This window comes from Barbus barbus (assembly GCF_936440315.1).
Source record: "Barbus barbus genome assembly, chromosome: 46".
NCBI classification, from domain to species: Eukaryota; Metazoa; Chordata; class Actinopteri; order Cypriniformes; family Cyprinidae; genus Barbus; species Barbus barbus.
This window is the reverse complement of record NC_136724.1, coordinates 11,289,159-11,303,290: the sequence shown is the minus strand read 5'-3', so window position 1 is coordinate 11,303,290 and position 14,132 is coordinate 11,289,159. Positions and strand designations below refer to the sequence as shown.

At 39.7% G+C, this 14,132-nt stretch overlaps 1 protein-coding gene across 2 annotated transcripts; it reads left to right on the top strand.

The window, feature by feature from the left end:
* The first annotated feature begins 318 nt into the window (after window positions 1-318).
* Window positions 319-13,615, top strand: LOC306865288 (uncharacterized protein). Of its 2 annotated transcripts, XM_079409823.1 has the most exons (6): window positions 319-417; window positions 2,866-2,920; window positions 3,061-3,219; window positions 3,337-3,397; window positions 5,061-9,097; window positions 11,050-13,615. In XM_079409823.1, the coding sequence occupies exons 3-6, from the start codon at window positions 3,106-3,108 to the stop codon at window positions 11,422-11,424; spliced, it is 4,587 nt and encodes a 1,528-aa protein (XP_079265949.1). In that variant the 5' UTR covers window positions 319-417; window positions 2,866-2,920; window positions 3,061-3,105; the 3' UTR covers window positions 11,425-13,615. The 2 variants fall into 2 exon arrangements, with proteins under 2 accessions (XP_079265949.1, XP_079265948.1); XM_079409822.1 differs by lacking the exon at window positions 2,866-2,920 and having other exon boundaries at window positions 322-417.
* The last annotated feature ends 517 nt before the right edge of the window (window positions 13,616-14,132 follow it).

Below are 14,132 nucleotides of genomic sequence, written 5' to 3'. Positions count from 1 at the left end.
GAACTATTTGATTTGGTTATTACATAATTAACACAACAGTAATAATAACAAAACAGGCCTAATTTATTAATTATTTGTATGTAACAATCACCTACATTTAAACATTTCTGTTTTTGGCATGTGTTTTTCTTTTTTAAATACTTCGCCTCTTCAGCCTTAAAGACGAAAATCTGAAATAGAGTTACAAATAACTGAATTAATGTCAGCAATCAGCATAACAACATTGTTCCAGCATGCTTTTAGGTGTGTTAAATCAAAGAGGAACATTCTTGGAGAGAGTGAGCACTCAGCTTTTGGGGGAGCTGTCGTGTGTTTACTAGAGGAGAGGGAGAGAGAGAGAGAGGGAGAGAGAGAGAGAGAAAACTTTTCAGTTTTAAAGAGCGAGAGGAAGCGTGTGCTGGAGTCCCAACCATGCAGGTAAAAGCCTTAGCTAATTGCTTTAGTGTTAATTAAACGATGTTGACGCCGAATTGATCAAGAAGTTGCGATCGAGGGGGCGATGCGGATCCCATCGCGTCCCGAGCACGACTAATAATTAAATGCATGCCATTTCTGCGAATATTTAGTTACAATTCGAGTGTTAAAATCCCAACTTTTCTGCCTCGGTCTCTCATTTTGGACCCGCCACCCCCTTTCGCTGCTCGTTGTGTTGCACGTCGCTCTTTTCGAGCAGCAATCGTTAATTACTGCGTTGTGCAATTATTAAAACACACTTCTAATGCTCAATAACAACATTATATACTAAACGGCGAACTTAGACCGCCAACTGCAAGGTATTGGGTAAGATAAACGGTGAAGGGGGGACGGCAAACGGGTTGTTTTTAACACATCTGTACGAAGCAACCCAAATTCATTAATTAAATAGCTTAGTCGAAGTAGGCCGCAATTTCCGTTGTGGAGCGGACGGCGGGCGGGGAATGTCTCAATGCCCGACCAACAGGCCACAATCAGGGGGGCGAGCAACTAATCAAGCCCGAGGTTTTACATCTGAGAGCCGTAAGCCTATTTACACAATTCAATTAGTGCGTTAAAGCAGACTTGTACTGCAACATCTCCAGCGATGCGATTGTTTGTGTTTAATTTATTCTCGCAGCGCTAATTCTGCGTCTTTGAGAAGTTTGTGGGCGATTTGTGGCTTGATACGCGATACATAATTAGTTGACCAATTTGTTGAGTGTGTTGTTAGCTGCGTTAGCCATGTGAAGTGCCACGAATGTTTGAGAAAACGGCTTCTTTTGTTTTAACGTCACCCTTCAAGTAAGAAATCGGTAAAATCTGTCGCTTTGCAGCGATTAAAGTTGGGAAAAGGGGTAATTAGGGCAGCAGACTGCAGTGCGATGCACTTTAATGGGGTATTTGTCATGATTACACTGGGGTGTGTGTGTTAGCAAGGCAGGCTAAAGCTCTCCGTTTCCAATTGATTCAGCAGCACACGGGTCTTGCTAATTAGGCTGTGGGTTAATTAACGAAATCATCAAGAGTTATGGCAGGCATATGAGCTCGCTGTCGAACGGCAGTGTCCCGCGGCGTGTGGGTTCGTCTGTCTTTGACTTTTAGGAGAAGTTAATAGTACTTGTGTTGAGGATTCAGAGCATGTTTTCAGTCTAGCAGGGAAGCTAATTGGCGTGGCATTGTAGCACTGTTGGCATTTGATGTCTGTTCGTTCCTTGACCGTGGCATGTAAAAACGAAGCCAGAAACTGTATCATTTAAATGAATTTGTCATTTAGTCGCTTAGATGTAAATTAAGATGTTTATGTCTCTGTTCTGGATGTATGTTATTTATTTATTTGGGTTATTGTTTTAAAGAGACATTACTGCCATTAACATCCCAGGGGATTTGCACCCATTATCTGTTATTTACAGCCCATGTCACCTTATTCACAAGGGGCAACATGTTGACAGTTCAACACTGATTTCACTCACATCAGCATATTATAAGACCAGTCAAGGTCAACATTTAGGCCTCCTCTGCCGTTAAATAGCCTAATTATTGCAGAAGTGATAAATGCATGCATAATTCCGGGTGTTATCAGATCAACATGGGATGCCTCATATGAAGTGATGTACATTCAAATGCATGAATTATAAACAAGCTGCAAGGTACCGCTTGTACAGATGTATGTTGTGTCTAGCAAAAAGAACATAAATGCATCTGTGAATTCAATTTGATGTCTTGTTATAAGTGCATAGCACAGATGGTATGGCCTATATAAATAAGTAAAAATGTTAGACCTTATTTGATATGGTGTGATATATGGTGATATGTCCTAATATTATTATGCATAGTATTTTTGTTTTGATTTGTAAGTGTCAGTTTACATCAAAGCCAATTAATCGAATTAATGAGACAACTGTTGCATTTTTTAAAATATAAGTTTTGATGATTTAGCTTATTTGAACTGAACAACTGTACAGTGCTGATTGTATATTAGACATGCACTGTCAGAAAGAATTCTATTGCATTAGATGCTGTCTATAAAGTATGTCCAGTTTTTATTTACTGTAATCCCATTTTATGTTTAAGAAAGGGCTGATTCACCACAAAATTATTATTGTGTCATCATTTACTCACCTTTGTGTCATTACATGACTTTGTGTCATTACAGCTCAACTTACATGACTTTATTTCTTTGAAACATTTTTTTTTAAATGTCTCAGTGGGGTCCAATGTTGTTTGGACACTGATGTTCAACAAAACATCTTGTTTTGTATTCTGCAATGATAGTCATACAGGTTAGGAATGACATGAGGGTTAGTAAATGATGACAGAATTAAATTTTTAGGTGAACTAACCTATGAAGACTTTAGCTTTATAAAGTGCTGCATTTGTTTCATGTATTTGTTAATATCAGATTTCTTTCAGATCACTGACGTGTTAAAAAAAGGACCAATTCAAATACACAGTATGCAGCTTGAGGGTACTTTAAACAAAAATACTGTAAAATATAATCAAAAATTTCTAAAAAAAGAATTCTGAAAATGAATGAGTAAAGAAATATTTGCCTTATTTACATATGATTAAATACTATTACATATAATAATGTGACTTTGGTTTCAGGAGGAGCCAGGAGAAACTCTGGGAGGTGCCAATAACAGGGGTTCAATGTGGATATGCCCTCTATGTCAGGAAAGTCAACCAGACCGTGAGAATCTCTCTCATCACCTTACGGACAAACACAGTGTCCTCCCTGCTTGCCTTGATAAGTTACTGGATATTGTGAGTACATTTACAAAGAGCACATTTAAAAAAAAAAATTGTATATTATGTTCGTTTGATGATGTGATCGTTTGAAGTGTTTTGTTTTTAAGTAAAGTGGTTTCCTCTTTTCTTAAGGCTGCTCCTAAGCATCGTTCCATTGCTGAAGAAGAAGAATCCAAAGCCCAAAATGATGCAGGTGACTTTTGATCATCTATAGGTTATTCTTAAGTGTTTGTGACACAGTGGTTCAATACTATCCCAGCACTGAGATCCAGGGTTCCAGTGTTATTGATACCCGGCTTAGGTTATGCACCACTGGACACACAATTGGCTGTGTTGGTGACCACCTTGCTTCAGTAGTCTCCATGGCAATGAAGCACCTGTAGGTTGCAGCCTTCTGAGTGTGGGCCCCCACAAGTATTCAGTTTTTTTGCTGACTCCTGGACGTGATGATTGAAAAAGAAATCTTGAAAACCTGATGTCCAACATTTTTCACGTTGGATATCAGGGGTTTCACAGGCTTTCTAGAGTCAGGAATGGACCAGGGACCCCGTTAAATACTGTATAAACTGAGTGTTGTTTTAAGCATAATAACATGTATAGTTTTATATTAATTTATGTACCTACTATATGATGTTGCAAAAACAACAAAATCTTACTTTTAGGTAAGGTTGGGTATCGAAAACCGGTTCCATTTTAGAGCTGGTTCCAAATTTCCAAGAACCAGGTATTCGATAAGACACGTGCATTTTGATTCTGCTTAACGATTCCTGCGTTCGAATTTTAATGTTTATCTAAAAGCATTTAAGTGCAGGAATAGAAAGAACTTGCGTGCTGTTTGCGAACAGCGCACAAGTCTGAAGCACAAGCGCGAGCACAGAGAACAGCGTGTGGATTCCTATTTTGTGTCCGTTCTCGAACTGTTCCGTGCATTTACATCGCAGAAAAACTTATTCTGGGCCAGAACTGACTGACTGACTTTAATATTCATGGACCAGTGTGCAGAAAACTACGTCAGTATAACATCATACGTTTTTATAAAACACAGACGTTTTTGTCTTAAGTTAACGTAAAGAGATGAGAGAAAACGCAAATGTACAGTATTTTTAGATCTGCGTGCGTTCGGTGTTAAAGAGACAGCAACCTATTAAATGCACTGCCTGTCATTAATGTTAATCAAATAACAAAAGAAAATCATTCACTGAACTATAATTAATTATTCTATATTTTATTTATGAAAGGAAATCTATGCAATGTTTTTAAATTTAAAAAATTTTCTGGAAGTTTACCGGAAATTTGGTTCAGTTGTATTTATTTATGCTATTGCTAATTGGTTTGTTTTTTTTCTGTGGTATTTTTGTAAAAAGCATAGGCAAAAGTTCCTCTTGTAGGCCTAAGTGTTCCGTAAGTTGCAGATTTTTGCTCATGTTATTCGGCTGCAACAGAATGCTTTGTAAAAAGACAGAATAAATGTTTGACTTCATTTTTTTATATTGGATTTTTTTTATCTCATTGGAATCGAAAAGAATCGTAATCGAGAATCGATAAAATCCAAACGATACCCAACCCTACTTTTAGGATATATTCATTGTAAACTTTATCTTTGGTTAAATGTTACTTAATGTATTAAGTATTTTTGATTAACACTTTTTTTTTTTTTTTTTTTTTTGGAAAAACAAAAATTATAAAACAATTAGTGGAAAATTTGTGAAATATTCCAAGACCTGTCTTGCATATTCTGCATAATATGGCTAATATTATGTAGAATATGCAAGACAGGTCTTGTAAAATTGTAGTGTTACAAAACTTTTTTTTCTTTTAAAGGATTACTAATATTGAATTGTTATTTAATTCATCAGATGACACATCTCAGCTGAAACATTTAGAGAACTCAAAATCCCCCTCAATGGCTTCCCAAAATGAGAGCGAATCTACAGATGCAGGTGACAAGGGTGGTTCTTCTCAGGAAAAAGAGATGGAGGAAGGGAGAAATGAGGAAAGTGATGCAGGGGTGCTGGAGTCAGATCAGGACAATGTGGAGCAAACTATAAAAACATCAGAGGCTTCTGTCAGCAATGGCAGATCTGTCTGTAAAAACAGTGTAGCCTCTGAAGGTGACAACCGTCCATTCAAGTGTAATGCGTGTTTGGAGTCATTTCCCACTAGAACGGCTTTGAGTGTTCATTATAATTCAACCACCCATATTCAGAGGATGAGAACCGGGACGTTGAAAGACAGTGAATCAACCCCTTTCCTGGCTCGACCTTACATCTCCAACAAACCATACCAGTGTGCCGTCTGTCGTGTCTCCTACAATCATGCCATCACCCTGGAAAGTCATTTAAAATCTGTGTTGCACCAGAGCCGCAGCAGGAGTGCTGGGAATGCTACTCCTAGTTCCACTGCAAATACAGGAACTGGATCCATGGTTACAAACTTAGCTGCGACTACTGTTGGAAGCACCACACAGTTAGTTAACACCTCCACCAGCAATTGTGTCACCCAAGCAAACCTGACTGCATCAGCAGTAACGACCAAAGACGGAGAGCAGGTGCAGCCTCAGCTAGCTTCCTCATTACTTTCTTCTCCGGTGGCCTCTGCACAAGCCATGTCTGCTATTCTCACTCTCCTGACTTCCAGCCCAAATTCTCTCCCACACTCCATTCTTCCTTCTCTCTTCACAACCGGGACGTCTGCAACACCAGGAGCAGCTACCCCGCAGCTTATACCCCAGCCTCAGATGCTCATGCCCCTGGTGTTGAATGGACTCCAAACCCAAATCCAGGGCCAGAATCCAGAGTCTCCAAACCAGCTTTTGCAGCAGGCAGTGCCAGTCCTTGGTCTCAGTGCTGCACAACAGGCTCTCTTGGCCCAAAGACTCAGTGGCTTACAAAGCCAGTGGGCTGCATTTGGCCCCCTAACTACCACTCAAATGAGTTTAGAGGAGACCAACAAGATGCTGGACAAAGGTGCAGACATGAGAGTATGCAATGAAATAAAAGTCGAGCCTTGCGATCAGCAAATGTCACTAAAATCAGAAGAGGACTGGAAAATTGATGGTGTAAAAAAAGAGATGTGTAATAAGGCTGAGAATACACAGGAACAAAGTGAGAAAATGGTGAGCAACAGCATAACATGTGAGGAAAAAGAGCGAAAAGAAAGTGAAATGGAAGTCGAGGGGATGGGTGAAAAGGTGTGTGAGGAGGAAGATGCAAACTCCAAAGTAACTAAATCCACAGCAGCCCGGGTCCTTCAGGGTAATAGTCCGTTGTCATGTGCTTTGGATCCAAACCAAGGTCTCAGCCATACACATATTGTTAACAGCTCTGCTGCTGCTAACTGTACCTTTCGGAACACTAATTTTGCCTTAAGATCTTCAGGCCATAGAAGTGCAAAAGATCAAGCGCTCTTGTCTTCAGGATGGCCTGTGCTCACTGAGTTCCAGTCTCAGGTTCTATGGGCCTTTTTAGAGTCACGAGATGATGCTGAAACATCTAGTCCTCAGCGGGAGGACTGCGAAGCCCTCGGCAGGGAGGTAGGGCTAAGTGGAGAAGAGGTACGCAAGTGGTTCTTAGATGCCTGGCAATCCAAAGATAGGGATAGATTAGACCGCTTCCATGATGAAAGAGACAGAAGTATGGAGGAAGAGGAAGGTAATTTAATGATAGATGAGAGTGAAGATGGACATAGTCCATCAGCGACAGGTAGTCATGCCATTGACTTATCCAGCAGTGCAGAAAGACACAGAATTGGTAAGGGAAGCCCAAGAGAACTGCTGTTGACATCTGACTCTGAAAATGAAGAGTTCTACACGTCTGTTATCGTTACTGATGAAGAAAGTCAAAGCAGCTCTATGAGGGAAGAGTCAGGTAGCCCAGTCAAACAGTCTTCACAGGTAGAGCCAACAGCTGAAAGGTCAGGTGGTGGTGGAAAGGTTCTTCGCTCTACCACAGTCTTCCTCTCAGATGCAGAGGATGAAGATGATGATGAACAAAGTATGAAGAGGAAAAAGAGGAAGAGTGAGATTGATAAGGAAGAGGTGGAGATCAAGCGGGAGAAGCAAGATGTAGATCTTGATCTTCAGCTGGAGGCACAAGCAGACCCTCCTACTCCTCTTTCAGTTGCAGTTGATCATCAGGGCATTCCAACTGGCATCTTGCAGTCACTGCCCCTTTCCCTGTCTTTGACTTCACTTTCCACCCAGTTATACAGTCCATATGTACTCTCGCTTCCTTCATCAGTTATTGGGGTTGGTGTTTCTGAAGGTGGTAGGGGTAAAATGGCCTTTTCAAACACTCAAGCAGTTACTCGAAGTCCAGCAGCATTTTCAGACCCCCTTAATGCACCCGCAGCCACCTCTCTTACACACTCCTTTTTATCTAATGGTAATGATTGTGAGTCTGCTTTGGATCTTAGCATGGGGAAAAACCACAGCTTTGCATTATCATCATCAACATCATCATCTGTCTCCGCAGCTAACAAGCCCTCCATACAGAAAAGTCATTTGCTTGATGGTCTGGGATTGAGACCAGCGACTGTTGGGGTTCCTACAGATGGAAGTCTTATTGTTGTTCAGGTGAAGCCAGATTCTGCCATTGCTATTCCATCTTCCAATAACAGTACTCTAACTAATCGCAATAATTTGGCTAAGACTAGCACTGTGTACATGAGGGCTGCAGAAAAAGTTAGCACATCACTCATGGAAAAAGAGAAGGAACGAGAAAAAGAGCGGGAACAAAAGAGGCCAAAAGTCAGACGGTTCAGGGACATGAGACGGTCCAGGACCATCATCCATGCTGACCAGCTTGATATTCTCTATGGATGCTATTTCAAAGATCCAAACCCTGGAAAGCATGAATTTGAGCAAATATCTGAGTGGGTGAACCTTCCAAAGAAAGTGGTTCAGATCTGGTTCCAGAATATGAGGGCTAGGGAGCGAAAGGGAGAGGTCCGTTTTATCAGTGATGGTACTTTAGCAGCTGTTGGAAAACCACTCATTAAGTTCACCTGGCCACTCTCGAAGCCCATATTCTCAACCCCACCTAAAACTAACCCAAGTCCCTCTACCGTCTGGGCCTCTGCAAAACCCCAAACTGGAAATGTTCCTCCAAAGTCGGATAAGGTGAAGGAGGTCAAGGAGCCCCTGAAAACTCCCACTCAAGGTCCAAGTAGACCAAATCAGACACCTTCTTTTACCGTTGTGTCCACTGGTCCTTCATTATTTCACAAGACCAAAGCAGAAGCAACTCCCATCACAATGGTTAAAATAGCTCCTAAGACAGTGGCCACACCGGTTGCAGTCCCTCTGCTTGTTAGTGGGATTCCTACATCTCGATCTGCTCCGAAAAGGAAGGTTGAAGAGGTACGAGCTGAGTCGGACCATACCGATGAAGAGGAGGATGATTATCAAGAAGAGGTCGAGTCTGGGACTACCAGCCATATGGTGCCAAAATTGTCCACTACGCCAATTAACAAGTCTTCTGCCTTGGCATCTCAGAAACACAATGGGCTCAAATATTGGTCTCAGAAAGGACCATTCAAGATCAACACTCTGTCAAGAGAACAGTTAGGCCTGAGCTCACAGCGACCTACGCCCCCCACTACCACCACCACCCCTACCACACCATCCCCTGTGACCGTAACAGCATCCTCTGGTCAAAGCCAAAAAGAAACAAGTTACATGCAGAATAACTCCACCCCAAGACGACCTCGAACTCACCTGAACTCTCTTCAGCTGTCCATCCTGCAGTCGTGCTACGAGACATGTGCTCATCCTAATGCACTGGAGTGTGAGGCGTTGGGGACAGAGCTTGGGCTTCCACTAAAGGTTGTGCAAATCTGGTTCCAAAATACACGTGCCAAGGAGAAACGCTGGAGGCTTCAGCAAGAGAAAATGGTGAGGACATTTTATTTAATATTGCAAAGCAGCTGTTTTCATGTCAAATTATAGTATTTTGCTACAATGTCACTGACTTTCTAGGTCTTCCGATGTCTTCTCATCATAGCAACACAAGCTATGTGCCAGATGCAGTACAAATATATATATATATGTATACAATATTATTATTATTATTTATTTTTTTTTTTTTTTTTACATTAATTGCTTAAAGGTATAGTTCACCCCAAAATGAAAATTCTGTCATTAATTACCAACTCTTATGTTGTTCCAAACCCGTAAGACCTTTGTCCATCTTCAGAACACAAATCAAGATATTTGTGATGAAATCCGAGAGCTTTCTGACGACTTGAGCATCACGTTTTTAGAATGCCGTGTCATGCATGAGACGCTGCAAGAGATCAGAGCGTAACAGTCAGACACTGAGACAAAATAATGGAACAGCAGCACAGTCAAATATAAAACCTGTCACTACTACTCTATAACCCTATTCGCACGGGATTAGTATTATCTGGTGACCTCCAGTCATTTGTAATAATTGCAGAGGTTGTCTGTGATTTTAATCCCAAGCGAATCGGCCATGTCTGTAATTTGTAAAGTAAAAATTCCCCCGCAAATGACCTACCATATTTCGCTGAACACCGAGGTCCTGTGATAATATTAGTCCCGTGCGAATCGACATCTCTGTGATTTGGCCAGCATTTGGCGGGTCGTATATCATTTTTCAAGGTTTTTGTTTCCTGTGTGCCTTTTTATCCATTTTTCGCAAAGAATGGAGCTGCAATGGAGTGTTTGATATTTTGGGTGCTGTGATATCGCTACACCATACAATTTGCAGAAAGAGAAAGCTGAAAAGGTTTAATGCGTTACAAATAAATCAAGCATAAAGCTTGAGATATTATTTTAACCTGGTGAAATGTAAATGACACGGGGCACGAAACTATTAGTTTCTTTTTTTTTTTTTATTCATCTGGACCATAGAACGGGACTCTCAAAGTCTTGACATCTGGGTATCCGGAGATAAATCAGTAATTTTGAGTCAAATCACAGGCTTCGCTTATCCCGTGCGAATGCACCACACGAAATTCAGACGTGGGGGGGGGGGGGGGGGGGGTGTGTGATTTCAAAATCACACATGGTCCCCAGATAATACTAATTCCGTGCGAATAGGGCTTATGTCTGATTTTTCATGCTTGCATCATGGTGACAGGAAAGCTGCTGTTGTTTTTACAGAACATTTATAGTCTACTTGTTATACTTTAAGTCATTTTGGATTTAAATTACCTTGAATTTTGAGATTTTTTAAAACATTTTCCTCGTATTATTTCTGAACACAATGTGTATAAGAAAAGTTTGTACAAGATGTGGTTGTAGTTCATGCATCTTTTCTGAAATGTTGACAACTTCATGTGTGGTGCACTTGGAATAGAATTTTCTTTAACTAGAGGGTAAGTAATGAAAAAGTTACTTGAATCATGTTGTACATTCTCAAGTTGACTAGTTAAAAATCGAGAATCGGTCAAACGTTCTGAAAAAAATTTGACATTTAAATTTTTTGCCAAATCACTGAGCCCTATTTGTAGCTTTATAACGTTGTGGTTGAACCACTGATGTCACATGGACTATTTTAATGATGTCCTTACTACATTTCTGGGCCTTGAACTCCGTAGAACATCTATAGAGGGTCAGAAAGCTCTTGGATTTCATCAAACGTATCTTAATTTGTGTTCCGAAGATGACATGAAGGCCTTACAGGTTTGGAACGACATGAGGGTAAGTAATTAATGACAGATTTTTGGGTGAACAATCCCTTTAAGTTTTTCCTTTAAAACAGAGAGATTTTCATTGAATTTTTCACTTTTCTTCATTTTTATTGGTATTGCTTAGCATTATTATTTATTTTAATTAAATGAAACTAACTTTATATATTTTTTTTTTACGTCTTCACACAGTCTCCTAATCCCAATGACCCTTCTAAGAAGGTAGACATCAGCTCGGGTAGCTACCTACAATATAATGCTCTCCGAGCCAACCGTCCCATCCTGCCCAAACCTGTACAACTGACAGTTATGGATCCAACTCCATCATATACCATCGGCCAGACAACCGGCCGTGAGACTCTGAGAGGCAAGTGCGAGGCCTGTGGGGTTGAATTCGAATCCAGGGCTGCAGCACGTGACCATGTCTTCTCGGCTCGACATCTTGCCACTCTGAGAACCACTAACTTTGGTCAGCAAGCATCGTTGGTCAGCAATGGATCTGGTACGGGGTCTACTGGTGTTGCCAGCCAGTCTTCTACCCCATCACCAGCTAGCAGCTCCAGCTAAACAATGAATTGAAGCTGGTATTGTCTGCGGACCCACTAAACTTGTTGGCTTTCAATAGACAGAAAATGGGTGCTGGTCTTTTAAGCTAATGTTCTTTTGAGACTCTAAAATTGGAGCAGGCCCAGTTGACACTGGCCTTCTTTGCTCTCTCTCCTTGGATATCAGCGAGACATTGTTATTATTATGATATAGAGTCTTTGCTTACAGGGCTCATTTTAATGACCTATTGCCACAGCATCATTTTACTATAAATAATCTACTGAAATGGTAATCATGGACATGCTAATGCTTATGTGATTTATGGTCCATCTTCACAACTTCATCTCGGTTTAAACTCCTATTATGTTTGGTCATATTTCTACTCACATTTACACAAAACACTTTGTTTGATTGGGAGAATCTGTGGTAATGAAGCACCCAAAAACTCAACCAAAGTGCTCTGGGTTCTCAATTATGTTTGTGGTACTGCTTTTGCTTGAGCCAGGGTGGTCCTTAGCCTGTTTTAAAGCCAATATAGAAGAGTCTTTCTAAGCTGATTTATCTCCAATCGTCTTGTTAATTCAAAGAAATTTATTCCGTAAACAGAAGTTTTCCTTCTGGCTCAGTTGAAAGAAATAACTAGACTACGCTAATGGTAGATGGTAATTAAATGACAAGTAAGACTGAGAATGTGTCTTCTGGAAATGGAGACTTTGGGAGAGAGTTCTGAATCCAGACACATTAAAACGAGGACATTGTTAACAATATGATAGCTATTTTTGAACAGCCATCATGACAATCCCATCAGCAGAGCTCTCGTTGAAAGTTCAAGATGTCAGATGGTCATCATACAGCACTTTGACCATTTTAAAGTCTCAAACATTTTTTTTTTTTTTTTAAGTTTTCATGTTCCGCAAAATAAACAATTTTGTTGTATGGTGAAATCTTACTGTATGTCAAACTATAATGAAGTATTAATCAGCTTTTAATGTTATTTTTAAAGGATTTGCATTGCACATAGTTAAACACAGACAAAAATATGGATCAGACCTAGCCGCTGTGCACGAAGCCAAAGTCAAGTCTGTACTTACACAATTTTATATGGATTTGTGGAACATCGAAATTATATAGCTTACACCCTCTGATAAACCATTTCGTTTGGTTAGAATTTTTAGGGAGTAACCCCAGCTTGTCGATATAAATTAAACACAAAAGTCATTTATTTATGGTAAGAGCAAAAGCGTTTTAGAATTATGGGAGAGAGTTGTCATCTTTTTTTCTTGTTCTTTCATTAAGCGTTTTGTGTTGTTGCGAACCGAGTGCTCATACTGAGTAGATTCAAGTATTTTTCTTAAAACCCACAAGGAGAGAAGACAGGGTGCTTTAGTGAACCTGGAAACTACTCATCAGGGCAACAGGAGGTGTGATTTGAAGGACATGAAATACTAAAGACGATTTTCCTTTTTGGTTTATTTTGTATAATATTATTGATACTATTAATACTTTAACAAAATGCAAAACTAAAAAAGATTTTTTTAATGAACTATATTAAGAAAATGATATTCCAAAGTTATTCTTGCTTTGTCTCATTAAAGAAACCAAAAAGCAATCTTGATTGGAAGTGTTCGTAATGCAAACCTCAAATGGAGCTCCCATGCCTTGACACTTTGAACTAGTCCAGGGTTTAAGCATGAGCTACAGAGAAATGCATTTCAGACAACTCTGCTTGGAACACTTGAAGTTCATAGAAAAGTTTTGTTTTCGGTATATATCCCAGCAAATGCAAGTTGTTTTTCTTCAACTAGTGTCAAGTTGTAGCTCATGAAATGAACATGGACTGGGTTGTAGTGCAGTGCTACAGGATGTGGGATCACACAGTGTTGCACTGTTCAGAGTATATCAGTAGAATATGGAGAAATGCTTTTATATTATCTTTTCACTTTTTCATTGACACTTGATTATCACTTGTTATAACTGTACTACTTACTATTTTTCAGTACATTCATCAATTTTGATTATTATTGATTCATAACGGTTTTAATGGCATCTCAGACTTAGAGATGTCATTGATATAAATATTGAACGATAATGGTGGCAGTCTTATGAAAAATTTGAATATTGATTAAGCTTGTTTTCCCCTCACTTGTACCTTCATTTTGTGTTGGTTCTCCTTTTTTCTTATGCAGAAAACAAATAAACTGAAGTTCATGTATTGAGGTTTCTCTTCATTATGTAAATTACCCTTCATTTATGTAGATACATTTATATTTTGTTTAAGTTGTGTGTTGGCAGCACTAAGTAATATAACTTTTATGCACCTTCTTATCAGGGATTATCTGAGAAACAAGCATGATATTTTAAAGGTATCTTGTGTCACCCAACACTGCTTGAGCTTCAGATGTTGCTTGATGTGGTAGGCAAAATACTGAAAAAAGTATAGGCCTACTTGTTAGAGATATCTACATTGGTGTCACATAGTGGGCAAGACGAATATGCATCGTTTTAATGGCCTGGGGTTAAGTTATATTGAAGATTTAGGAATTCCACTTTGCTTTGCATTGTTGCCAGATTTCACGTGAAAAAACTGTCCAAAATAAGTGACTCTGTCATAAATCATATATTAAGGGGGGAAAGGAAAGGGGTGTGTGGCAAGTACACACGCACGCGCACACACGCACGATCTGAGATTCCCCAAAAGAGTGCATTGCAATTTAACAATGAACTTTAAA